This window comes from Ammospiza nelsoni, chromosome 15, assembly GCF_027579445.1.
Source record: "Ammospiza nelsoni isolate bAmmNel1 chromosome 15, bAmmNel1.pri, whole genome shotgun sequence".
In the NCBI taxonomy this organism is placed as follows: Eukaryota; Metazoa; Chordata; class Aves; order Passeriformes; family Passerellidae; genus Ammospiza; species Ammospiza nelsoni.
Window position 1 is genome coordinate 8107318 of NC_080647.1, and position 26381 is coordinate 8133698.

Genomic DNA, 26381 nt, shown 5'->3' on the forward strand with positions numbered 1-26381 from the left:
AGCCACAGGAGAGGGCAGCTGAGCCCAGGATGTCCCTGCTGTGTTCTCAGGAGCATCGCCATGCAGTGTCTGCTGCCCTGGATGAGGAGCTGCTGTGTGTGCCACAGAGCAGGGTGCCTTTGGCAGCACTGCACGTTTTTTCCTGCAGAAATGGATTGATTTTGTTGCTGGACTGGCAAGATTTCTTCGTGCTTGGGTATTAGCTTCCCCTGTGGAGGAGTTTGTGGTTTCTAAGACTCTAATTACTTTAGTGTAATAGTTTTTCCTCTGCTTTTGTAATGACTTTGGTGGGTGCCATCTGCTGTTGTGACACTGCTGGCCAGTGTGAGCCTGGGGTACACTTCAACCTTCAGGGAAACTAAGACTTTGAAATCCCATTTTCAGCTTTATCTGCAGCCTTTCTGGACTGATGGGACTGTGTGGACTCAAAGGGTCAAAAGGGCAGCAGATATTTGGGATGGCTCCCTCCTTACCCCAGGGTCTGTTTGCAGGACCCAGCCTGCCTGGCCCCGCTGGGAGCCTGCACAGTTGAGGGTGGAGGGAGGGGTTTGTTTCCTCGATGGCAGGCAGGAGCCACATCCTTCCTTCAGCAGCTGCTTGCTGACAAACAGCTTGACCTACATCCTCTGGCTTTGCCTCAGACACAGCAGACAGGGGGTGGTGTGCTGGGTGTGAGCATGGTCAGTGCTGGGCTGCAGGGGATGGACACAGGGCTGCTGTCTGCTGAGACAGGGAACTGGCACAGCCTGGGGCAGGGGAGCCCTAGGACTGGATTTCTGACAGCCCCAGAGGAGAAATGTCTCTCTGGGTGCTGCAGAACCCTTCTGGGTGCCAGTGCACATCCCTCCACCCCTTCATGTCACAGGGCCTGGCACTGCTTTGTCAGATATAGATCACAGCCTGCACCACACGTTTTTTCCAATATCATTACATCCATCAGACTAGAAGGGCTTTATAATCCATAACCCTTTATGGATTTTTTTTTTTTGTATTTGTTGTAGGCAGTGCTCTATGAGTTTCCAAACATTTTGTGTGAGGATCAGGGATGCTTTGCAGACCTTACCCTTCAGCTGCCATTGAATCCCACCAGGATGACTGCCAGGACTTTGTCTTGCTGGTCATCAGAGGTATCAGATCTAGAAAAGAAATGTCATCAAAGCCCCAACTTTTTAAAAGGAACAGCTTTAGAAACACAGCCCTACCTTCAGGACCATGTTGCAAAACAATAAAAGGACTGAAAATAATACAGTGTGATTGGAAGGTCTGCATTGCCAAAGAGATGTGGAAGGCTCACAGAGGGACTCTAATTTACTGTCACAGCTGCTGCAGGGTGAGGTGAGGGGGGCTGGTGTGAGTTCTTGGGGTCATGGCACTGCTTTAACCCACCAGGGCTGCTGAGCTTTGCCAGGATTGCTGCAGTGAATCAGGGGCTGGCAGAGCTGAGTGCCTGCTCTATGGGGCCTGCCTGCTGTCGTGGGCCTGTTAATTCACATTAATTTGCAAAGCTCAGCAGACTTTGAGAAGTGCACAGTGCTGTCCTGAAATAAGACTGGTGTTTCAGGTGATTAACCAAATTCAATTAAGCAATTAATGAGCATGAGACTGACTTGAGAGTAAATGAGCTCCTTTTCTCTGTCTACCTGTTGGGTATTTCAAATTCCTGTTTTTCAGATGGACTCTTTCTTTTCTTTATAAATCCCTTACAGCCCAGGTCTTGGATGTAGAATCAAGAAGTTCTGTGTGCAGTGAGACTGGCAGCGTTTGTCACCCCATTCCCAAATCCCTTGTGGCTGAGGGAGCTCCCTGGATGCCCTGGCAGCCAGCCTGGGCTCTCTGCTGCCTGACCTTTATCTTTCTCACTGGTTATCTGAGGAGTGTGAGGGTCCTTTCAGGACTGTGCAAGCAGTAAAGCAACGTTTTCAGGGAGTGATTAAGAAGGGAGCTTTTTTCACATAACTGAGCTAATTAATGCTGGATTTCTGCAGCATGGAAAGGAAACATTTAAATGCAAAACTGTCTGAGGCAGGAGTTGTTTCATTAGTGCATCCCAGGAGCCAAAGGCACAGAACAGGCACAGGACCTTTGGCTAGGATTGGTTATGGAAGAGCAATGTTGACTTCCTTACTTATCTCACGTCACAGAAAATATTGGGTTGTGTGGACTCCCAAACAAGCTGGTGTGGCTGTTTATCCAGTGGTGTTATACAATGCTGAGCTTTCAGTCCTCATTTGAGACTCTTTTTTAAGCTGCTGGTTGTGCTGTGTTCAGCAAGAGACCTTGTACTGGTCTCCTCTTTACTCCAGTCATGGTGAGCAGTTCATCCCAGAAAAAACATTTGACTGGAGGGTAATGTTTGCTGCCCATGGGGAAGCATCTGATGTTCCTCTTCTGAGAGGGGAGAGCCCAAGCTCTCCATGTTGTCCTTCAAGGATGTCCTGTCCAGAGGCCCATGGCACCACGTGCTGCTGCAGGGCCTTCATGAACACTGTGGCACGGCCAAGCTTCAGGATTTTGTTTGAGGTTCAAAACAAGACAAAGGTGATGGGTCAGAATTTGGTTCCTGTTTTATTGTGACCACTCCTATACAGAGTCATTGGTTGGCTTTTGGTGTGTGAAGTTTGATTTTCACAATGCAGTGCTGAGAGCCTGACTCTTGCTGATGAAACCTGAAGTCAGGCTGGGCAGCTGAGATGGCATTTGCCTGCTTCAGAAGTTGTTTTTCTCATTTTACTAAGTTCTGTGTTCTGGACTTGTTACACAGACAAAATTGGTACAATAAGGAATGTAATGAAACTCTCCTAATAGTTTTTGCTTGTGACTCCAGGGATTTTTGGAGAAGTTCCTCTTGCTTCCCTGAAATGTGAGTGAGAATAAAACTGGGCTCTGGCCTTTGGCTGTGTCTGGGCTGTGATTTATGGAGAGGGCTTTCCTGTCTTTCCAGAGGGATGCTGTTCTTCCTTCCAGGGGCTGAGATTCCTGCTTTGGCAGTGGTAGCTGCAGCCTTGCTCTCCTCATTCCTAGGAGAGCACAACTCTCATTGCTCCTCAAGCAAAGCCAGCCCTGAGCTGAGCAGAGCCAGTGCAGGAGCCTTCCTGTGCTTCTGCCAAGCTGCACAGATGAGCTGCTCAAACATAAAGATGCTGGATCTTGCAGCTGTTAAAGAGAGCTATGGCCTGTCCAGGAGGCTTTCTTGCTCCATTAGGAAATTAGAGACTGTGCTGAGACAGAGCAGCACAGTGCTTTGTTATTCCCATAGTTTATTGCTTCAAACTTAACCCTTCATTTCCCTCTCTGCAAAACATGCTCATCAGTGCTGACCTGCAGCAGAGGAGCATCAGAGTGCTGAGTAATGGGCAGTCCAGTGTCACACAGTTTGAAATTAAGACAAGAGGTTAGTTACTGGTTATTTTAGATGCTACACATGTGTAATATTTTTCATAATCTGATTTTCCTGCAGGAAAAAACGAAAGTGGTGGAACCCCTGGACTATGAGAACGTGATCCTGCAGCGCAGAGTTCAGATCTACAGCGATCCCCTCAGGGACCTCCTGATATTTCCAATTGAGGATGTGTCTGTGAGTTTGCTCTGGCTCTCTCCCATGTTTGAGGCTCGCTCCTCTCCCATCTTGCTTACCTTGGAAAATTTCCACCATTAACCACATGTTAATTCTGGCTGCATTACTGACACATAAAACCAAAATGATCCACTGGTGGCTTAGGCCCACCACATTTATTTAAAGTGAGTGTCAAGCCCTGAAGATGCAGTTTGTGCTGAAAAAGTTCTCCTTTTCCTGCAGATCTCAGTCATCGGCCGACAGAGAAGGACTGTCCAGTCAACAGTGCCAGAAGATGCTCTAAAGAAAGCTCAGAGTCTCTTTGTCAAAGAGGTAGGGACAAAGCCCATGTGACACCTGCCTTCAGCCCTTGATGGCCCTTGGACAGGATGCTCAGCTGTAGCTCCTGATCTGCAGCATTGCAGCTCCCTTGGCTTCTCCTTTGTGGGCATCCCTGCCTGACCTGCTCAGGAGAGTTCTCACAGGTATCTCACGTGCAGTGTCCTTGCAGTGGGTTTTGGACACAGCCAAGGTGTGTGGCTTTGCATCACCTGCCTGACAAGGGGATCCACAACCTCCCTGGAGCATCTGGAGTGCTGTGGGTTTGTTGTGAAGTGCTGCTCTCCAGGACCATTCCCTTCAAGTGCAGCAGAGCAAAAAGCAGTGGCTGTGTTGAGTTAGATGCACTGTTTTTCTGAGGACAGAAAACTTTTGCCTTCTGGAAAACCATCTCCTCCCATATCCCTACTCCTTTTTTAGAGCCTTGGAGTGATGTAAATCCAAAATCTGTAGCTGTGTGGCAGGCCGGATGCTGTGTGATTTTTGTCTCTGTGCTGAAAAGGTTCCTTACGGAATTCTGCATTGCTGCATGAAGCAAGTGAAGCAGCCTTGCCCACGCCCTTCCCGCTCCTGCTTACCTCACCCTGCAGTGTGTAACCTCTCAGATGGTGCTGGGCTTTGTTGTGCTTGCTGTAGCTTTCTGAGAGCTGCATTGTTTTCCTTTCAGTGCATTAAAACCTACAGCTCTGACTGGTTCGTGGTGAACTACAAATACGAGGAATACTCAGGAGACTTTCGGATGTTGCCATGGTAAGTGTCGTGCTCCCTTGGAATGCTGATGTGTGATCACAGCCTGAGCAGGAGCAGTCTGCCCTTTCCCTGGTGCCTGTCCCACAAGCAAGGTTAGAGCCAGAGGTTTGTGTTGTCCTGCCATTGTCCCCCAGCTGTGCCAGGGAGGTGCCCACAATGTTGTGTGGGTCAGTGCTTCACATCCCACCCTCCAGTGTGTGCCCACACCCTCTGTTTGGGATGAGGACAGACTGCAGCCCAGAGTCATGGCAGGGTAAATAGTGTTGGCAGTGCCTGCCCAGGAGCCTCATTGCCCCACTGGGCTGATGTTCCCTCTGTGCCTCACACAGGCCAGGCAGATTCTCCTTGTGCCCCAGCACAGGGAGGGTGATGTGATGTTGCTGCTGGTGCTGCCAGTGTTGGGGAGTTGTGCTTGGAAACGCTGGGCTGTGCCAGTGCTGTGCCAGTGCTCCCAGCTCCAGAGCTAATTGGGTTTTTCAGACGGGCACATCCATCTCAGATTTCTCTGGATTGTTATTTCCTGTGTGGTGGCACCTGCTCTGCTCACTGCCCACACTCTGGGCATGTCTGGACCCCTGTCCAGGCTGCTCACGTGCTGGAAGCTTGTTAAATGCTTTTCTTCTTAATTGGATGTAGTGGGTGTGTTCTGAGGGTCTCGAGGGGATGTGAAGCAGCAATGGAGTCATAATACTGATCAAATAATGTTAAAATTTTTGAATAATCTTGTAGTCTGATCTTGCTTCTTTTTTTGTAAAGATGGAAGATAAACCAGAGTGCTCTCTCTTTGTTCCATAAAAGCAAGTCAGCAAAAACTCTGCAGAATCAAGAGCTAACAAGAGAAAGCTAATTACAGGCTTTTTGTGCCTAATTTCCATGAAATGCGCTCAGAACTTAGCTTTCCCCAGCTGCAGGGAGCTGAAGGTCTCTTGCAATTTATCTTCTGTGCTCTGTAGCCTGCATTTTGGCTGCTGCTTCTGGATCCAGCATCAGCTGCTGGCTCACACAACCCTCGTGTTCCATTCATTAAACATGAAAATGTGTTGTGATTTCAGCAAATCCTTTAGGCCAGACAAGATTCCAAGCCATGTGTTTGAAATTGATGAAGACTTTGAAAAGGATGAGGTAAGGAGAAGGTTGGTTTTTGGGGTTTTTTTTTAATGTATTCCTGTTAAAAAGAAGAAATACATTGAGAAGTTAATTTGTGTTTAATTAATTCAGTTCATAGGAACAGTTTTCTGGTGAGTTGCTTTCTACTGTGAAATTGGGATCAAAAGTGAGGCAGTGATTTATTTCAAAGTATGACATGATAATCTCTTGGAGCCAAGGGTCTCCTAAGTTATCTGCAATATTAGTTATGTTTCTCATGGTTTTTTCCCTTGAAACAGAGCATCATAAGAAGAGGAAAAAAAGGAAGCCAAGTAGTCACTAAGGAAAACTCTTCATGTCCAGAACTAAAACTGGGCAGTCTGTTTTTCAACTACACTGTGGTTCTGGGGCTCTCCTCTTGGAAAGTTTGTAGTTTACCACATAATCAGCAATTTTTCACCAGTCACTTTGACCCACCCTGCTGACAGTGTGTCAGTCAGTCCTGCTCTGCCCATCCTCTGCCAGTGCTGGGAGGTGTTTGCACCTCTGGAAGGGGCATCTTTGTGCTCAGCTGGCATCAGGGAGCACTGGCAGCCCTGGAGCTCCTCTGTGGGGTGGGCTGGGAGCTCTGCCAGCAGGGACATCTCAGAGCTGATGGTTATTTTGGATGGTGCAGATGCCATGTTTCCTGCCCATGAGTATCACATGTGCTGCAGAAGGGACAGGCAGTGTTTTTCTGTTTCAAGTACCACGTGGAGATAAATCCATGCACATGATATTAGGAAGTTTTTGTTTACAGAGGGAAGCCTGGTTTAGCCCAGCTGTTTAAAATTCCCATGGCACCAATATGTTGCTGCTGAGAAATTACAGAGCAAAAGGGAACTTTGCTGCAGAGCTGAAGATTTGGAGGGGTTGTTTCTTGCACATTTCTCAAATTACTGGGGTATGTCCCAGCACACCTCAGATCTGGACTGCATTGGCTTCTTTGTAAATGGAAATGTTTTGTCAAGTTTGGCCTTAATCTTTTTTTTAGCTGTGTTGTTAATTTGCATTACATCAGTAACTTGAGGTGGTGCCTCTTAAAAACTATCAGCTCTGGGCTGGAGACATTGCTATGCACTGTTATCAGCATGGTTCCAGAAAAGCAAAAGGACAAAAATACTCTATCAAAATGTGAAGACCTTTCTTCTTCTGGCCAGTGTCCCAAATCCTCAAACAAGAGAAGTTACTGAGGTTTGTTGTGGAAGAGTATTGCAAGTGCTTTCACAGATGTTTTGAGGTTTGTATCTTTTGGCATGGCTGTATCTAAAGGATTCTGTTACAGTTTCCCGACAAAGCATTTGCATTAGAATTGTGTAATGGAAATTCAAGTAAAAGAAATCTCTTGATTAAAAAAGGTGAACCACTATAAAGGAGAGATCATGGGTTGTTTTACCCAGGGAAATAAAGCATCAGAAAATATACTCTGGAAGTTGGACGTGAAAAGAGTGAAGCTCTCCCTTTGGATGCAGCAGGCTCTGTAAAGCAGCTCCTTCATGGCTCAGCAGGGCAGGCTGGGGCTGCCTCTGCTGCTGAGTCACTTGGAACCCCAGGGTGAGATTTTTTCATCACTTTGGGCTCTCATTTACCTCCCTTCCCAGTGGAGGTCATGGTTAAGTATGAGTGGAGAGCCATTCTCTCTTTTTGGGACCATGGGACAGGAGCAGGTGGAACCCATCTGGTGTGCCAAGAGCAGCCTGGTTGGGTCACTTGCAACTTTGTGGTTTGGTAAATGTGAAATCAGCCAGTTACATTTCAGTTATTTTACTGGGGTTTGGTGGTTTTTGCTGAAATTTAAAATATGAGGATGACAAAAGGATATGACAGGAAAAGTTCAGAGTTCTGCATTTTGCAACTTCCTAAACAGACTATCTTGAAAATTTCCATCTTCCCTGTTTTGAAATCCTGCATAAGAACCTGAGCCTCATTGCAAAATCACTGTGCAGCTTTATCAGAATAGATGTAATCTTTCTTTTTTAAAAGGTGACTCAATCTAGCCCGGTTTACCTCTTTATTGGAAAGGAATATCCCTGATATTTTATTTTATTTTATTTTATTTTATTTTATTTTATTTTATTTTATTTTATTTTATTTTATTTTATTTTATTTTATTTTATTTTATTTTATTTTATTTTATTTTATTTTTTGTGGTAGCACTGTATGCCTAGCTGTACCTGTTGCACATACATTCTACATGTCAGTGTATTGCTGTAGTTAAATGGTATTGCTCTCCAGGGTGGACAAATCCCTTTGTCCAAGAGGAATTTCCTGTGGGAAACAGTTTACCTGACCTCTTTTTATGGTTGTTTGCTGTCTTTCAGGACTCCTCTTCCCTGTGCTCCCAGAAGGGGGGTGTGATAAAGCAGGGCTGGCTGCACAAAGCAAATGTCAACAGCACCATCACTGTTACCATGAAGGTGAGTTTGGTGCAGTTACTGATGAATGAGGTGAAGCCCAGGCCACATCTCCAAAACTCCCAGGAGCACAAACAGGGTTTGGGTTGGGATGGGATCTGCCCCTCTTGTATCCATGGTGGGCTGGAAAACCCAGCCTGGCAGCAATTTCTGACCCTCCCCTCCCCAGCATGTAAGGCTGATGCACGTTAGACCATGACAGGCAAGCTGACCAAAAGGTGCAGCATGTTCTGGTAAAGCAAGATTGTTTTGTGGATGAGCAGCTGAGGCCCAGGAGAGGAAACAGCTGCCCTGCAAAGACAGCTTTCTGAATTTACAGTTTCCTTGCTGGTTGGAAACATGTAGAGAGCTTTAAAATAAAATGATAAATCTTTGCTTTTAAGGCAGGGGTGATATTAGTGCAGAGATGTAGCATTACTGACCTAAAAGCAGCAGCTGCCTTGTCTCCTGTTCTCTGCTCTTTATAATCCAGTGTGACATTGCTCAGATTGTGCAGAGATTTTGAGTAGTTCCTCCAAAGGTTTTTGCTATGGCAGTGAGCAATCTGCAGTCCCACCATGCAGCTGCCTTGTCACAGCACAGATTGTTGGGGAGTTTGTAAGGATATGTTGAAATAATCTCCAAAAGCCTAACTGTTCCAAGGCTTAATTCAATGAGTTATGCTTCCAGGGGAAGTGGAACAGGACTGCTCATAGGGCTAATTTTAATTTGAGTTTTAAAATGGGCTTGGAGGTGATAGACAGAAAAGGATTTTCTGATCCTCTGCTTTTCCAAGCAAGCTTAAAGCAACATTTTCCCCTGAAATTTCTGGAGGTGGTGTCATTTGTGCTCAGCATAGTCAGTTTGGTCTGTTCTAGCCTGAGCCTCTGCTGGTGCTGGTCTCAGTGCCCTGCACCTCAGACCTGCCTTTCAGAGAAGTTACCTGAACTGCACTGGCTTCATTTCAGTTTATAAGATCCAGGGTCTCCAGTGAAGCTCTGATATCGAAGTACTGAGGATCAGGAGCTGTTCTCTGAGCTGTGTCTTGGAGCCAAGGGTCTCCTAAGTTATCTGGAAGATTAGTCATATTTCTCATGGCTTTTTCCCTAGAAACAGAGCATCATAGGAAGAGGAAAAGAGGAAGCCAAGTAGTCACTAAGGAAAACTCTTCATGTCCAGAACTAAAACTGGGCAGTCTGTTTTTCAACTACTCTGTGATTCTGGGGTTCTCCTCTTAGAAAGTTTTGTGGTTTACCACATAATCAGCAACACCTCTAAGGCACGTGTGAGGAAGCTGAGGACTTTGGCTGAAGACTTTGGCCACCTTCAGCCTTGCCACCACGTGGAGAGGCTGCTGTGGTGTGTCCATCTCGTCAGTGCTGGTTCTCTGCTGGGCTCTTGGTGTCTCACACTGTGCTAAGTGTGTGCAGAGTGTGTTCTGTGGAGAGCTGAGCCACAAGCAAACTCTCATTGGGCTGCAGCTGCCACCCTTTATTTCAGAGCACCCTTTCCTGTGCAGAGAACTGCCCTGGTTTGGCTCAGCTCTCCCTCTCTGGTTTGCATTGTTGGTGGCCTGTGCTATAACCACAGCACCAGGACTATCCTTCTGTCCTTCTCTGCCCAAATGCACTTCCCCAGCTCTCTAGCCCTCCCTCTGCCATCTCAGTGCTCACCAGCAGCACCTGTAGCCTGATCAGAGGGGATGTTCCCTCTGCTCATAGGTTTAGAGTATTAATTTCATCTTCTGACAGTGATTTCTGACAGCAGTGCTTGCACAGGGGGAAGATCACAGGAAAAGTGTTTGCTGTTTGATTCTGCATTTGCTTTTGAACAGAGTTCAGCAAATGCAAACTGTTTAGCATGAAATCCCATAACCACAACAGATATCAACCCTGTAATATCTAGAGAGAGATCTGTCATGGGTTTCTGTAGCATCCACTGCAAAAATTCCTGAGATTGCTTCAGTGAAGTGCTAAATCAGTGTTTAGGCTGGATTAATGCTTCACATCCTTGGCTTTCCATGTGTCTTTATGCTCTGTTGAGCTAAAGGTTTAGTTAAATCTGATAAAACTTAAAGCTTAGCAGCCCGTGGAGCATCTCTACAGCTAATTATCATCCAAATGAGGCAAGAGGTTACTCTCAGAAGGGATGGGTTATGCTTCAGGGCACGAGGCTCCCTCCCAGTTCTCTGCAAGCCAGGGGGTTTGCTGAACATGTGCTGGTGTCAGTAATGATAGAAACAGGAAATTACTTGTAATCTCCCATGTGGGATGAAAAATGCTGTGTTTATTCATAGATCTTCCAGGTAGACAGAACAGTGGAAATCCTTGCAGTGTGCTGCTTGGCCTAGCTTCCTTCATGATTCTCCTCACACAGATACCCAGCAACAGTGAAATGCACCCTGCTCCTTACAGCATATGGTGCTACCACAATTGCTGCCAAAATGGTCTCCTGAATTATAGTCCAGTAGCTTTAGGCTGACAAGCATGAAGAAAGGTGTTCAGAGATACTGGAGAGTTTTTTTTTTTTCTTCATGAAAATCAGAAGTACAAATACAGGGACAATTCTCCTGAAATTACTTCTTTTTGATGTAAGAATTCGACACTAAGCCAAAGCCACTTCATGAAAATAGGTTTGTATAAAAAAACCCAAACCCAAAGCCACAAAAAACCCAAGCAGTTGAATGGATTGCATTGTCCCTTGGCTTGCATTTGAGTGCTAGGACTTTCCACATGTCTGTTCCTAAGTTTTCCAGACAATTGCTTTGTAAGTCTGTATGAAAAAGGCTCTTGAAATACCTGCTTTAGGGTGGGATGGATCTTCAAGTAATGTGCTGATCTGAATTTACTGTGCAGCATTGCTTTGTAAAGATAAATGAGGCTGGAGCCAGCTGAGAGATGAGCTGGAAGCCCTGGGGCATTGCTTTAGATGGCAAACTTACAATAACAACAAGGGCATTAAAATTAAAGAAGATGATGGAAATCTCTCTTTGTAAAAGCAAGCCATATTCAAATGGGTGAATCTGAGCACTCCAGGGTCAGCAGTGTTTTGTGTTACGGCCTTTTCTCAAGAGCAGGGAGGGCAGATGTGGAAACCATGGTTTGTGATGCACAGCAGAGTGAATACTTGCCTGAGCAAGAATTTGTGTTTTTACAGGTATTCAAGAGGAGGTATTTTTACTTGTCACAGCTCACAGATGGCTCCTATATTCTGAATTCCTACAAAGATGAGAAGATTTCAAAAGAATCCAAAGGCTGCATTTTCTTGGATGCTTGCAATGATGTGGTTCAGGTAGGTGTCCTTTCCTTCATGGATTTATGGATTGCTGGCTCTGAGACAGGCCTGCTCTCTCGAGAGGTCTGAAGGCATGGAATTGCAGATTAACCCAAAGCTGGCCAGCTAAACTGATCAATAGGCCAGTGAGTAAATGATATTGCTTTATCTGGGGCACCTTCCTCCTCTAATTGCTGCTTGCTCCAGCTTTTTCTTTCTTAAACTGTGTCTTGGTAAGTCCGTGCAAGCAGGTAATCCTTTGGAATTCAGGACCTACTCAGGGGCCATAAGGTTTTAGGAGCAGGTATTTGTACAGGACTAATCCTGGATTGCTTGGTTGTGCTAGAGTGAGGTGCAACAGTGGATTGCTGTTCTGCCTTCTGCCCTTGCTGTCTCTGCAGAAGCTGCAAGCATTGAGTGTGATGCAGGGTGGCTTAATTTACCCCAGTGGTTTGCTTCAGCATGGATGAGTCAGAGCTGTGAGTTCCCATTTATCTTTCTGAGCACAGTAAAAGCAATAATGCACACACCTCAGTGATCTATGGGAGGTACTTCCCAAGTTGCATCAGATTTGCCTTGGTTTCTGGTTGGAAAATGCTCTTTAAAGGCCAGCACAGCTGCAAAAAGCTGCAATGTACCATTTGCTTTTTAAAGATAGATGCCTCTAAGTGTCCTGGAGTGCAGCATTACTTACCATGTCAGACAAATCCAGTTCCTGACTTCTCTGGGCAAATATTACAGGTCTGGTGACATCAGAAGGAGCTTGTTCCTGCTCCTTAGTGCAATGTCTGTGCTCCAGTCTGGCTTTCATTCACTCAGAGCAGCTGGCCATGGACCTGTGCACTGCTCTAGCCACAAAGCCCTCTGTGATTGCAGCCAGATTGCTGTGTCAGGGAGGGTGCCTGCCTTGTATTTTGTGGTGTTTCAGCTCAGGATGCTTTCCCAGAGAGGAGCTGTGTGGCAGGTACTATATTGTTGAGGAAAATGCAATATAAATCTGTTTTTGTTGCTCAGTGTCCCAAGATGCGCCGCTACGCGTTTGAGCTGAAGACAATAGACAAGTACAGCCACTACCTGGCAGCTGAAACTGAGCAGGAGATGGAGGAATGGCTGGTAACTCTGAGGAAGATCATTCAGAGCAATACTGAGAGTTTGGTGCAAGAGAAGAAAGATGCTGTGGAGTCTGTGCAAGGTCAGTTTGTAAACAAACACCTCCCTTCTGCACAGGATACAGGCAGGGTGCCTGGAGAAGTGTATGATGTACTGAATTTAAAGCAAGAATTGTGGCTGACACACAGTATCATGCAAAGGGGCTTAGTGTAACACAGATGATAGTCTGAGGAATAAAAGTGGAGGGAAATGTGACCCTTCTTCTGGAAGGGAAATCCATTGCAAAGTTTCAAGGCTGCTGGAAAATTGGCTCTGTGAAGTTCTGCTCTGGACAGACCTAGCAGACTGTAATAGTACACTTTGATACTGGTAATGCATGGAAAAATCTTACTCCCAAGGAATGGAAAAGTCTCAGTAAACTGTTTTCTGTGCTATTGTTAGCAAATACTGCAGGATGCTTTCTGGCAGAGTGCTGCTCCTGCAGTTGTTTTGAACATCTGTTTCTGGTGTCCTTGCAGATGATGAATCGAGCACGCAGGGAAAGTCAGAGAACATCCTGGAGAGCCTGGAGAGAAGCATGCATCCAGAGCTGATGAAGGTATATTGTGTTTGCAGGACCACTCTCCCCACCCACAGCTACTTCTGTCCAGCTTTTCTGGGAGAGGGATTTTCCGCTTGCTGTGTCTCCAGCTCTGGGCAGACACCAGGTCCTGGTGGGTTCTCTGTTATCCCACCTGTCTGTCTCACCCATGGTTTGAGACTGTGTGTTCCTCAGCTCCAGGTGTGGTTGCCTGCTTCTGCCTGTTTTTTCCTTCAGCACAGCCACATCTCTGCACTGTCCTTGCACCATGGCAGTGCTTTGTATCACAAAGGCAACCTGAAAAATAATTGTTTTGTTTTGATTCAGTTCTTTCCCAATAGCAAGTGTTTGCCTCTGTGTGGCCAGGCACTAATGTCAATGCCTTCCTTTGTCATAGTATGGAAGAGAAACAGATCAACTAAACAAACTGAGCAGGAATGATGGAAGACAAAACATCTTTTCTTTTGACCCAGAAGTCCAGGTAAACACTCCCACATTTCCGAGTGAGAGGTTTTGTTCACTGTGTCACCTCCCTTGTCCCCTTGCATGGCCACAGGGTTTGCCTGCAGGAGCAGCATGTTTTCCAGTGCAGAGCAGAAGTGCAGCCCATACTCCTGTCAGTGAGAGCAGAATGAGGTGCCAATGCTCAGGAATTATAGCTCTAATACAGGGAAGAGTTGCAGCAGCCCCACACATGGCCTCCCTCCAGCTTTGCTGGCATTTGTGTGATCCATCTTGGTGTTGCTGGATTTCAAACCAGGTTTCTTCTGGGGCTCTGAGAAGTTCTCATGCTTGCAAGAAGAAGCAGCAAAAGAGGTGTTGAATGGATGGCTGCAGTGCTGCATGGGCTCAGCACATCTGGTGCAGGGGGCAGAGGTGGCAAAGACCATGGCAGGGGTTTGCAGGGAGTTTACTCCCTCAGTCTTCAGGGAGTTTTCACATGTAGGGACAGACAAACTGGAAAAAGCCCTGTGCTGGTCTGGTGCACTGGAGGAGGGGTCATTGCCTATTGGCCTGTTTTCTTCTTGGCTTTGAACTTGAATTCTCTGCCAGGGTCCAGGTGTGGGATTTCAGTGGAATGAGCTGCAATTGCTAACAGAGTTTTAGAGAACTGTTCCAGGATCTGTCATGGTTTCTGGTTCTCCTTCTGGTTTGGCGTGTTCACACCTGTAAAGTAGAACATTCTGGTTTAACAAGGAAATGCAATTAGTCTTTAAAAGGTTTAGCTGTACAAAATGAGCTTTTCTCTTGGCAATTCTTTAGAGTCTTTAACAGAAGGAAGATAAGCATCCAGGAGGCTTTTTGGTTTATTTTTTTTTTAGGAGATGCTCTGAGAAGCTTCCTGTATTTTAGTCAGATAATAAAAATGGAAATATTGCTCAGTGTGGAGCATCTAAGATAACTTCTTTTACCTGATCAAATGGTTAGGCTGAATTCACTGCCCTCTTTCTATACCCAGAGTGCTTCATTCTAGTGTGGGTCAGTTGGATCTGCTGTAACACCAGACATTCAGAGTCTTTGCTCCAGTCAGTGCTGGTACACGCACACTTGTGTGCCTGGTGCTAAGGAAACTGGGAGCAGGAATGTATACCTGCAATGTACTTTCTTCATTAAAAGAAAATAAGGGAAGCAGAAATACCTGCTGGTATTTAGGGATGCTCTGTCCCCAGTGCCCAGCACAATGGGTGTGTGAGAGGCTGAGGGTCTTTGGTTGCTGTGTTTGGCTGCTCTTTGAGGAGGGTGAGTGTGGAGGCACAGGCCAGGGTGTGCTGGGCTGGGGAGGAAGTGATGATCATTGAGCCTGTTTGGATTTCCCAGCCAGACACTCTCTGCTGTTTCTAACCATACCAGTTACTGCTGTGCAGCTGGGCCTGCCTTCCACTCTGAAATGTTGTTTACAGTCCCATGTGTGCCTTGTCTGTATTTCAGGCACAGGGGCCATCTCTAGCTGGCCACACCTTCATGGTGGAAAGCACTTTTCTGGTTGTTGTCTCGTGTTCCGCTTTCTTGCCCGAGCTCTAAGTGGTGTTTGGGAAGATCCCCTGGGTTACAAATAAGCAGGAAGGAACTGAAATCATTCTGAGGTTTAGTTTGCTGTGCTCTACAAAACAGGTTGCTAAAAATTGATACATACCCATGAATCCATGTCCTGAATACCTCTGTGTAACACCATCAAATCACACTCATTTGTGAATGTCTTGTACCTTTCAACTTTAAAAAATTGATAAAGATAGTATTGGCAGTAATGTGATCACTCAACATTATTCAGGGGGTTGTTTTCTTTTTTAATGAGACCAGATGTGTTTGTTTGCTGTCTAGAGACTCGATTTCTCAGGGATTGAGCCAGATGTGAAGCCTTTTGAGGAAAAGTGCAGCCGGCGCTTCGTGGTGTGCTGCCAGGACTTCTCCCTCAACCTCCTTGCTCAGCTGAGTGACAGGGCAGAAGAAGGACCCACCAACGTAAGGGGAGCTCCAGCATGTCCTGCTTTGTCTTTTTTCCTCTCACCAGCAAGAAAATACCTTGGCAAATTAACCTGTGGGGTTAAAACAATCCCATTTTGCCATGAGCACCAGTGGGACCTGGACAGGCAGTGACTGCTGGCCCAGAGTCCAAAAAGGTGCTTGGGCACATCAGCAAACACCAAAAATTTGTTTGCTGATGTGCCTCAGCCCACTGGGAAACCTGTGCTTCAGGGCTACAGGAAATGGGGACTGTGTGTCTGCCAAATTCTCCATCCCTGTGAGAGTCCTGTTGGTAAATGATTAGGCTCCATCTCCAGGCCACTCACGGCTGTGTTTTATTTTGTTTCCCCTAATGGCAAGGGATTTCCCTGTTCTGGAACCTTCCTCTGACTCCCAGCCTAACTCTATTCACAGTCACTTTACTATATGCATTTGTTATTGTGCCAAAGTTGTGCCCCAGCCTAAAAACCCTTGTATTTTCTGAGCCTCTGATGTCTGTAGGCAGCTATCACATCTCACCCCAGCCTTTGTTCTGCTGGGCTGAACAGACCAGTCTCCTCCAGTCTTTCCTTCCCAAACAAATCCCTGCTGTCACGTCCTGTGCTTGCTCTGGCTGGAGTCAGCCCTGCCTGCAGGGGTGCAGGGCAGGCAGAGGCACCAGCACTGCCCCATCTCTGCTGCTGCTGCCCTGGCTGATGCCTGGGAGAATCACAAAGGCTTTTTTGTGATGGTTTCATATTGGCAGCTCACAGCTCTGAGGCACAACACCAGGCTCAGTGACTCCCAGCAGATGGATGCATTGCTAATAGCAAAGATTCTTGTTATCCATCCTTAATCAGGGCCAGAGTGAGACCTAATCAGCACATTTTCAGCATTGATGTAATGCCTCCAAGTCATGCTGGAATGTCTTGGGCATGCTGCAGTTTTATCTTCAGGCCTGCATTTTTATATTTCCATGGATGCATGCCTACTAGGATGTTTGAATTAGAAATACATGAATTATTGCCACTTGCCTGGTGCTGTCAAGATCAGTAGCTACAAAGCAGTTGGCAGATTTTGCACATGCATTTCCTCAGCAGTGTCAGCCTTGTATTTGAGCTCTCCTGGCTGTGAGAGCTGACTTTCCTCCTGGGATAGCATCTGAGGAACATTTTCAGTGTCACAGTTGAGCCATCCAGAGCTGCTGGACTTTGGGAAATAAATATGGTGATCTTTAGTATGTGATCATAAACACTCTTAAGCTGATTTCTTATTGCAAAATGATAAACAGATCTAATGAATATGGCTCACCTTTTCTTCCTGACTTTATAGTTTACCACTTAGGTAAAAAACATATGGATTTCATCCTTTATATTTCATATAACTTTATTCAAACTGACTAGATTAAAATGTGAGGAGGTGCAGGAAAAAAAGCATCTGTATATTTATAAAGCAAATAAACATGGATTGTGTGTTACTATAGTGGATATTTTTTGCCCCCAACGAGGGAGAAATGATGAGGAGGACTCCATCTTATCAGAAGGCAAATTAATTACTTTATTATACTATGTTATTCTATATTATATTACATCTATTACATTACATCTAAACTGAAGCTGCCAAGCACTCAACTGCACAGAATCTTGTCACTGTAAGCCCACAGTCCTGACACACACACACACCTGGCCCTGATAGGCCAAGGAAACAAAACACCATCACTCTGGGTAAACAATCTCCATGTTGCATTTTACTTTGGCACAACACAGGCACAGCAAATGAGATAAGAATTGTTTTTCCTTTCTCTGAGGTTCAGAGAATGTGAATCTCAGAAATATTCTTAGGAAGTTGTGCCTTGCTTTCCTCTGTGAAGAAAAATGTGGCTACATGTAGCAGTTCTGTAAAATGCTGGTGTACCAAAGTAAAGGAACAAAGAGGAGGAGAAAGTTCCCAGTTTTCTTGTCAGGAAAGCAGTGCTGTTGACACTCTTGAGCCCGTGCCGTGCATTTTTTATGACACACATATTCAATCCAATTTCCAGGTTGAGCCCTTTTTCCTAAGCTTGGCGTTATTTGACCTGAAGAGTAACTGCAAGATTTCAGCTGACTTGCACGTGGACCTGAACCCGCCGTGTGTGCGGGACATGCTGCAGGAGGGCTGCGAGCCCCGGGCAGAGGGAGCCCCGGGGCAGGGCCCTGGGCAGGGCCTGGTGCACGGCGTCCCCGAGTCCTGCCTGCGCTACATAAAACGGGTCAGTGCCTCCCCTGCTCCCCTTCTGGGTCACTGCTGGGGCTTTCAATGGCTTCGGAGTGTGCTGTTATGCTCTGTGTGGTAACCAGAAGCCAGCTTTTCTCTTGAGCTTTGGTCAGTGTTGAAGTTGCCGTGCAGGGCTTGCTGGCGGTGACGGGCAAAGCGCAGGGAGAGTTTGCCAAGACTTGGCCATGCTCAGGCCTGGTGAGCCCCTGTGGCCCATCCCCAGGGCAGGGTGTGTGTGGGGTGTGGGAAGGGGCAGTGGGATGTCAGGCCAGACCCTGTGGTGCACACTGGGGTCCTGCAGTGACAACTGCTGCCTCTCTGTTGCAGGGGGTGTTCTCCGTGACCAACCCGCACACAGAGATCTTCCTGGTGGCCCGAGTGGAGAAGGTGCTGCAGGGCAGCATTGCCCACTGTGCAGAGCCCTACATGAAGAACTCAGACCCTGGGAAGGTACTGCCTGGGGCCATGGGTGCATCAACTGAGTGATGCTGTCTGCTGCTGCTGCAGGGTGTAGAGGGGATGAAACATGGATTGTTCTGCAGCTCTTCAGTTTCTTTCTTGCTGGCAAAAATAGGTTTTGTTCATTCTGTTTGCACTGTTCCCAGGCTGGCTTCAGTTGGACTGTCCTGGGAGACTTGGTTTCTTCCCCTGGAAAGAGGCAGATGATGAGAAAGAGCCAAGCATTTGAGGCCAGACCTTTCTCCGTTACACTTCAGCAAGCCAAAGCCTGGGCTGGGCTGACAGGAAAAAGCGGGATGCTTCATCCCCAGAATGAAGTGTCTGCATAGAATCATGGAATCCTTTATCTTGGAAAAATCCTATAACATCATTGAGTCCAACCATTAACCCAGCCCTGTCAACTCCACCACTAAATTGTGTCCCTAAGCACCACATCCACATGTGTTTTAAACACATCCACCACTTCCTTGGGCAGCCTTTCCAATGCTTGACAACCTTTTGGGTAAAGAAATTTTTCCTGACATCCAAGGGAGAGGCCCTACTGTTTGACACCAGCTTCAGTTTCTGCATCCTTTTGAAGCTGATGCTGTCTTGTTGCAGCCAGTCAAGAATAGTTCCTGAAAAGTCAATTATGGAATACCTGGTAATGATGGCATTCCCTTGGCACACTTTGTGAGTCTGTATAGGATAAGCCAAGTGCAGTCAGTTTTGGAAAATACACTAACACCTTTTGGCAAATAGAGCACTAATAAATACCCTGGCAGTTCAATCCTGAGGAGGTTTAACACGACTGCCCACAAAGTTTGTGCTGCTGCTTTGCAGACTGACAGCTGTGGGTGCTGTGAAGGGACACACAGGGGTGTCTGTCAGCTGCACTGGTTCCTGGAGCAGACAGAGATGCTCCTCCTTGGAGACTGCAGCATCCTTCACTGCTGTTCTGGGGCAGCATCAAGCCCTGGCAGCTCTGACCTGCCTCTCTGTGTTTTGCAGACTGCCCAGAAGGTCCATAAGGTGGCCAAGCAGGTGTGCAGCCGTCTGGGGCAGTACCGGATGCCCTTCGGCTGGGCTGCCAGGTCAGTGCCTCACCTTGGGCTGGGCTCTGCCCACACTGGGAGCTGCTGCTGCTGCTGCTGCTCAGAGTGACCTGGGACATGGTTGGGAAAGGGGCCCAGTGACTGAAGTCAGTGAGGTTGCAGCTGAGGGCAGAGTGTGGCTCCAACTCTCAAGAAGGAATTGGGATTGGCCTGAAGTGCTCTATCTAGAATTAGAAACAAATATTAAAAAGTAAACAGTGCTAGAGCTGGGAAGGCAGTAACCTTCCCACTGACCTGCAACTACTGCTGTTAGGGCAGAACGTTCCTGGGGACAAAATACACTGTCCCATGCTACCAAGAAAATCACTGCAGAAATTCCCTCCTGGCACCAGCCACTGCCAGGGACAGGATTAGAGCAGAGGCCTTCCCAGCCTGGCAGTGGCAATCAGATGGGTTTGTTTTCTATCTTAAACTCTGCTTTAATTAATGTTCTTGGGAATGGCTGGAGGTAGTGATCCCATTCCCTTGCTGTTGTTTTACTGGAACTGAGAAGTATGTCAGTGCTAACTTTCTTAAAGCTCAGTCAGAGGAAGGCAAGCTCATCTGCTGCCTCCTAGTGCTAAATTGCATATTGGTGCTGGGAATGACATGGGAGCACAGAAAGCTGTCACAGTGGGCTGCAGTTTTAGGGATGTACTGCTTGCAATGTGTATTCTTGAACTAGGTGTTCCTGTGGTGCTGGCTGCTCGTTTTTGAGGTGATGGTTTTGGGATGCAGCTGGATCCTGGCAGCCAGCACTCAGCCCTCTGCCAAGGGGACCCTCCCCTAATGGTGGGCTCTGGGTGGGCATTGGCTTGGACTGGCTCCAGGTTTGTTCTTGATGGGTAAAGAGCTGCCTTTGGACACCAAGGAGTTGAGTGGGCTGGTGCAGGGAGCTCTGCATCCCTGGAACATTTCACCTGTGGGTCTCAGAGGAAAGTGCTTGCACAGAGGTGGAGTGCAGATGCTTTAATGTTCTTATTACACACAAAAACCTATTAATTTCAAGGGCAGAAATGCTGTTATTCATCCAGGGCAGAGTCCAGTCTCCTGCTCTGACTCGAGGAGGAAGCTGATGCATGTCCCCAAGCTGGTTTTTATTGTGCACTCCTTTCCTAGGGGGATTTCTGTGCTCCCATGTGCAAGTGGGAAGGTACTTTACCACTAGGTGTTAGTGGGAGGGGATGGAAGGGTGTTTGTGCTGTGGACCAGGCTTGGAAATGGGCTGAATGTGTCCTGAGCTGGCTGGAGAGAATAATCAGGTCTGTGGTACTGGGAGCAGTCACAGGCCAGTGAGCCCCTTGCCTGATGAACTGAGCCCCTTGCCTTTCAGATGTGTCAGAGACCTCAGTGTCTGTATGTTTACCAACATTTAGAAAATACACCTCTTCCTTTCTGCAGGCCAGTTTTCAAAGACTCCCAGGGCACTCTTGATGCTGATGGAAAATTCTCACCCCTGTACAAGCAAGACAGTGGCAAACTCTCGAATGAAGATATGCTGAAGCTTTTAGCTGAGTATAAGAAGTAAGTCCAAGAGACTGGTGCAGGGGCTGGGCAGGCATTTAAACATACATTTTTAAACAGTTTAGTGTAAGCATGAGATGGCAATTTCTAATATTTGGAGGGTAGCAAAATGTGCTGATGATGTGCTCAACACCTGAGCTTTCAAGGTTCACACTCTTGTTCCTCTCTCCCTCACACAGACCAGAGAAGACAAAACTTCAAGTCATTCCAGCCCAGTTAAATATCATCATCAAAGACATCCCACTGGACTTCACAAGTAAGGATCTTGGATCTTATCAGAAGTGCTGATGGCTCGAGCCTCAGGAGTTAATGCTTCTAGGGGGGGGGTTTTGCTGTTGCATTAACAAGAGTATCTCAGGGCTGCCATCAGAAATGAGTAATTCAGCACAACCACTGACTTTAAGTGTTTCTGATGCATTCTGTGGAGGAGATGTGGTCCAAGTGCAGAGATTTACCTGAGGGATAGATCCTCTTTACATTTTGGCCATCACACCCTAAATCTGAAGGAAGCCAGCTGCCTGCTTTTGCATCGATCTCATATCACATTTTTGATCCATAACTTTGTAGAGCTTTACAAACGTGGTCAATGTGATTCTTTACCTTGCATTTAAAGAAACTGAAGCAAAGAAAGGACTTGTGATGTGTTGAGTGTAATTCCATAGGCTTTTGGCAACTCCTGTCACAGGTTATGTAGGCTAATCTCCTGTCCAAAAGGCTTTTCTAGTGGATCTAATTTTTTCAGTTCTTATTCTCTTACAGATTGTTTCACAGCTTCTTACATTCCTATAAAACCTTTTGAGAAGGGCTGTGAGGACATTGCAGTTGAAGTGGAGGAGCTTGTCCCAGAAGTTGCAAAATACTGTTACCCCTTCACTGTCTACAAAAACCACCTCTATGTCTACCCCTTGCACCTGAAGTATGAGAACCAGAAGGTGTTTGCAAAGGTGAGTGACCCTAGGAGTGACCCAGGGACAGACCTGGGCAGTGAGCTGGGCAGTGACCTGCAGCCAGGCTTGGTGTGGGCCAGGGTGATTGCTGCTCATGCTCCTGTTCTCCCTTATTTCAGGCAAGGAATATTGCTGTGTGTGTGGAGTTCAGGGATTCAGATGAAGCTGATGCCAGGCCATTAAAGGTGAGTTAATGTTACCTTTTAACAGGGCTGCCATTTTGGGTGCTCTGTACCTGCCAGGCTGAGCAGGGCAGGAGAAAAGCACTGAGTTTCCATGGTCACTGGTTTAATTTGTCCAGCTGATTTAGGGTGGCAGGACCCTGAGTTCAGCTGTTCATTTGTGTTTGCAGTGCATATATGGAAAGCCTGGGAGCCCTCTGCTGACCACACACGCCTACGCTGCCGTGCTGCACCACAACCAGAGCCCCGAGTTCTATGATGAGGTAAAAGCAACCTGGGAAACAGCAGATTTTCCTGGATGCTACAATGCCAAGGGGCTTTTCAGGACACCTCTTTTTCCAGGGCTGGGTGAAATATGGGTAAAGATAATCACCAGCCCTTTGCCTCAGCAGAAGGGCTCAGCACAGCCAGAGCCTTTGTCAGTTTTTAATGTCAGTTTGTTTTCTGCTGTCTTTACTGTCACGCTTTGTGCACTCCAATCACACACCCTCATTAATAAGTAATGTTGCAAATGTGATGGAAATGTTAGGAGTTGTTAAAGGTGGGTAAGAATGTGTCTTGTGTAACTGCATACAACATAACATTTGTGAAATGAAGTAGAACTAAAATATTACTCCACAACTAAAAATACAGTCTGATCTATCATGATATCATTTTAGATTAAAATTGAGCTTCCAATTCACCTCCATCAAAAGCATCATTTGCTTTTCACCTTCTATCATGTCAGCTGTGAAATTAATACAAAGGCAACATCGAAAAAACAAGACACCGTTGAAACTCAAGGTATGTTCAATGCTTCAATTACTTCTGTTGGAGTGTAAAAGGCCAAGATAAAACAAATGTAGGGACATGGAAAAAAAAGTTATTAACAAACCAGCCTATATGAATTTTCTTTTTAAAAAGCAATGTAATATGATATTGTAGGTCAAAAATGGAATAAATTCCATGTTTTTAGTTTATATTAAATCTTGAATTTTTGCTGCAGTCTGACAGCTCTTTCTGTATGTTCCTGACTTGCACAAATGTGCTATTGTCAGGCAAGTCACTAATGAAAACTTGCTGTGAGATCAGGGTCTCAAGGGCTGATCTAGCAACTCTAGGCATGTGCACACCTGGGTCCCACTGGCTGGGAAGCCTCTCCCTTCATGGGGCCCTCAAAGAACCCTCACCATAGTGCACAGCCATGGCTCATGCACTGTTCCTGCCCCTCACACCCACACCTGCTCTGTGCTGTGTTCGAATTTGGTTCACCAGGTAAAATGTGCTTTAGGGACGCTGCTGTGGTTGATCCCTTGGGCTTCCTGGGGTGAGCCAGAGCTGTTTTTGAGCTGGGCATGTTGCAGTGTGTGTGCTGACCCTGTGCTGGTTGCCTCTGCAGTGGGGTTCTCCTGGGTGCCGCTGCTGAAGGACGGGCGCGTCGTGCCCCTGGAGCGGCAGCTGCCCGTGTCCTGCAGCCTCCCCCCCGGCTACCTGGGCCTTCCAGACTCTGACTCACGCAAGGTGGGTGCCTTCTGAAATTCTGAAATGGGCTGCGGTGTCTTTGTCATATTTGCTGAAAAATCCCTTCACCGGGATTTCTTCTCCTGAGAAGCCTCAGAGAAGAACGAAAACAATAATTATCTGATGGCTTCTCCCTGTTTTGCTGCTTTGGAATGTGGCTTGGACATTGTTTATCCAACAGGTGGTTGATTGGTTTCATGTGAATTGTTTTGAGTTAATGACCAATCACCATCCAGCTGTGTCGGGACTCTGGAAGCAGTCATGAGTTTTCATCATTCATTCTTTGTAACCTTTTGTCTGTATCCTTGCTCTATTCTTTAGTATAGTATTAGAATAGAATAGAATAGAATAGAATAGAATAGAATAGAATAGAATAGAATAGAATAGAATAGAATATCCTAATATTATCCCAGTATTAGCCTTCTAAGAACATGGAGTCAGATTCTCAATTTCTCCTTCATCCTGGGGACCCAGAAAATACACAGAGGAGGGAAGCTGAGCTTTTGTTACCACTGTAAATTATGGATTTCTGTTAGTGCTTTGCTCAGCTGAAAGGATCTCTACTTTCTGTGGGGCACCCCCAAAGCTTAAAGTTCTTAGGGGTGTGGGAGGCAGGACTCCTTTAATTCCACTTTCTCTGGGTATGCCAGATGCAGAGGGTATTTGTGGCAGGCTGGGCTGTTGCAGATGGCACAGAGCAGGAGAATGCTCGGTGTGCCTGTTTTCATGGGGAAGGTGGTGTTTGTGCTGGGGGTAGACCCTTTTTCCACCCCAGGCTGTACCTTCTGGGCAGGTGTCTGCACAGAGCCGTCTGCTCACCACAGTCTGAAACCAATACTTGGATGTTGTCTGTTCACAGCAGTCCAGCATGGATGCAAAGTGGGTGGATGGAGCAAAGCCACTGTTTAAAATCAGAATCCATTTGGACTCTACCATTTACACCCAGGTAAGTCAAACACTTTAAAAATTTCCAGCACAAATGCAAAAGAAGAGACTGCTGTGTCTCTACTACAGCTAAGCTGTACCTGGTGTGGGAAGGAGGGCCCTGGTACCTGGTTTGCAAAGCAGCCCTGAGATATTCCTGAAGCAGCATGGCTGGCATCTGCTCCGTGGTTGGATGGGGTGAGATAATTGTGTGACTGAATGAGCCTGGGGAGAGGCTGAGGTTCCCTTGGCCAGTTGCACTGTAACTGGCAGGGCCAAGGAAACATTTGAGCAAATGACCTGCTTCAGTGAGGCAAAAGAGAGACCTGGTGGATGTGAGAGGTTTCCCCAAATTGTAGAATCATTAGTGTTGAAAAGACCTCTAAGATCGTTGAGTCCAAACTAGTATTAGACTTCTTATTAAGTTTTTTTAAAAAAACATTCTCTGACAGCAGCAGGCACAAGAAAACAGTCCTGGTTTCCCTTTGAAAGCAGTTCAGGCTGTTTTACCAAGCCCTGCTGTGTTCTGTAGTCTTATGGTAGTGATGGACTTTCCTAAGTTTCACATGATGTGCAGCAAAGGTCCCCAGCACATTCTCTAGGGCTGGGCTGTCAGCCCTGCTCCTGGGGGAATGCCCTTGGCTGGATGCCATCAGCTACATTTACATTCAGAAAAAATGGCTTTCAGCATCTAATTCTGTTTTTGGAGATTTACTGACTCTGTATAGCACTGAGAGCAGCATAGTAGTTATGCTTCCTCCCAAATTACATTTCCAGATGCTTTTCAGATTTAAATAACCCAGTAATTAAATCTAACCTTGGAGGAGGAGGGAGAGTAATGGGAAGGAAAGTCTGCCCCAGATGGGCAGTAGGAGGCTGGTGAGGCAGTTTCTGTGAGTTGCAGCTGTTGGGAGGGTTTCTGTTTCTCCAGGCCAGTGCTGTTTGGGGACTGGGGCTCAGGCTAGTACAACCACAGCAGAATTTTAACACTGCTGGAAGTTTTGTGCTTAATATTGAGGTTAGTTGGGACATGGGGTTTGCTGGGGACATGGCCCACTGCTGCAGGAAAGGCACCAGATTTCCAAGTGCAAGCAACAAAGTAAGGGCTGACAGATGCTGAGGCTGCTGAACTGACCTTGTTTGTCTTTTCCAGGACATGCACTTGCACAAATTCTTCCACTACTGCCAGCTGGTTCAGGCAGGAGCCAAGGAAGTGCCAGGAGAGCTCGTTAAATACCTAAAGGTGAACAGTGCCTGTCACTGGGCTTCATTTGTGTTCTTACAGACTGTCAGCAAACACCCTGCCCTGTGGGAGCACACCCCTGCTGGGGCCACTGCATTGTGCAGTACCCTTACTTTTGCTTTATCCTATCAGATGGGCTAGGATTTAAATTAAATGTTTTTTCATGTCCCTACATTCATTTTATCTTGTCAGACGATTTTCTGTGTGCTGCTTCCCTCTGCCTTCCACAAGGGATAAAACAAGCAGTCAGCATTGCTCTGCCATGCTCAGGGCAAAGCTCTCTCCTGGTGCACTCACACTCTCCTCCCTTGCTGCTCTAGCTTTGATTCAGCCCTTTAAACTCTAGCACAATTCCTTGTTTTCTGGAAGCCCATTCAAAATGCAAGGTTTTTTCCAGGCTGAAAAAGATCAGTGAGATTATCAGCCAGTTAAATTTGAGCAGAGGTGACCTATGACCTAGACCAAGCTTTTTGGAAATCACTGCAGCATGAGTAAGGGCTTTGGAGCAGGTCCAGCAAGGGCTTCTGCAGGGAATATTATTCTTGGCTGTTTACTGTCCTTGTTTCCTTCCATAACTGCCTGTTTTTGAGAGTGGTGCTGTAGCAACAGCTCCACTTGCAGTGGTGGGGATGTATCACCACAGGGTTACTTAATATGTGTCAGATAAGGTATAAATATTTTAAGAAATAGAAATAATAGCAGGTTTTGAAG

General features: G+C 46.5%; 1 protein-coding gene across 3 annotated transcripts in view; it reads left to right on the top strand.

Moving 5' to 3' along the window:
• The window catches only part of DOCK11 (dedicator of cytokinesis 11), a 76886-nt gene that overhangs the window by 12959 nt on the left and 37546 nt on the right, over window positions 1-26381 (top strand). For 2 of the 3 annotated variants that reach the window (XM_059483264.1, XM_059483266.1), the window contains exons 2-23: window positions 3458-3574; window positions 3797-3886; window positions 4560-4642; window positions 5695-5764; window positions 8089-8184; window positions 11317-11451; window positions 12448-12625; window positions 13062-13141; window positions 13521-13604; window positions 15443-15583; window positions 17604-17813; window positions 18146-18268; window positions 19268-19350; window positions 20752-20874; window positions 21054-21130; window positions 21634-21818; window positions 21941-22006; window positions 22174-22266; window positions 22663-22786; window positions 23382-23503; window positions 24363-24449; window positions 25581-25670. In XM_059483264.1, coding sequence (XP_059339247.1) covers window positions 3458-3574; window positions 3797-3886; window positions 4560-4642; window positions 5695-5764; window positions 8089-8184; window positions 11317-11451; window positions 12448-12625; window positions 13062-13141; window positions 13521-13604; window positions 15443-15583; window positions 17604-17813; window positions 18146-18268; window positions 19268-19350; window positions 20752-20874; window positions 21054-21130; window positions 21634-21818; window positions 21941-22006; window positions 22174-22266; window positions 22663-22786; window positions 23382-23503; window positions 24363-24449; window positions 25581-25670 — 2457 coding nt within the window. The remainder of the gene's footprint in view (window positions 1-3457; window positions 3575-3796; window positions 3887-4559; window positions 4643-5694; window positions 5765-8088; window positions 8185-11316; window positions 11452-12447; window positions 12626-13061; window positions 13142-13520; window positions 13605-15442; window positions 15584-17603; window positions 17814-18145; window positions 18269-19267; window positions 19351-20751; window positions 20875-21053; window positions 21131-21633; window positions 21819-21940; window positions 22007-22173; window positions 22267-22662; window positions 22787-23381; window positions 23504-24362; window positions 24450-25580; window positions 25671-26381) is intronic. The other variant, XM_059483265.1, reaches the window with a different exon arrangement.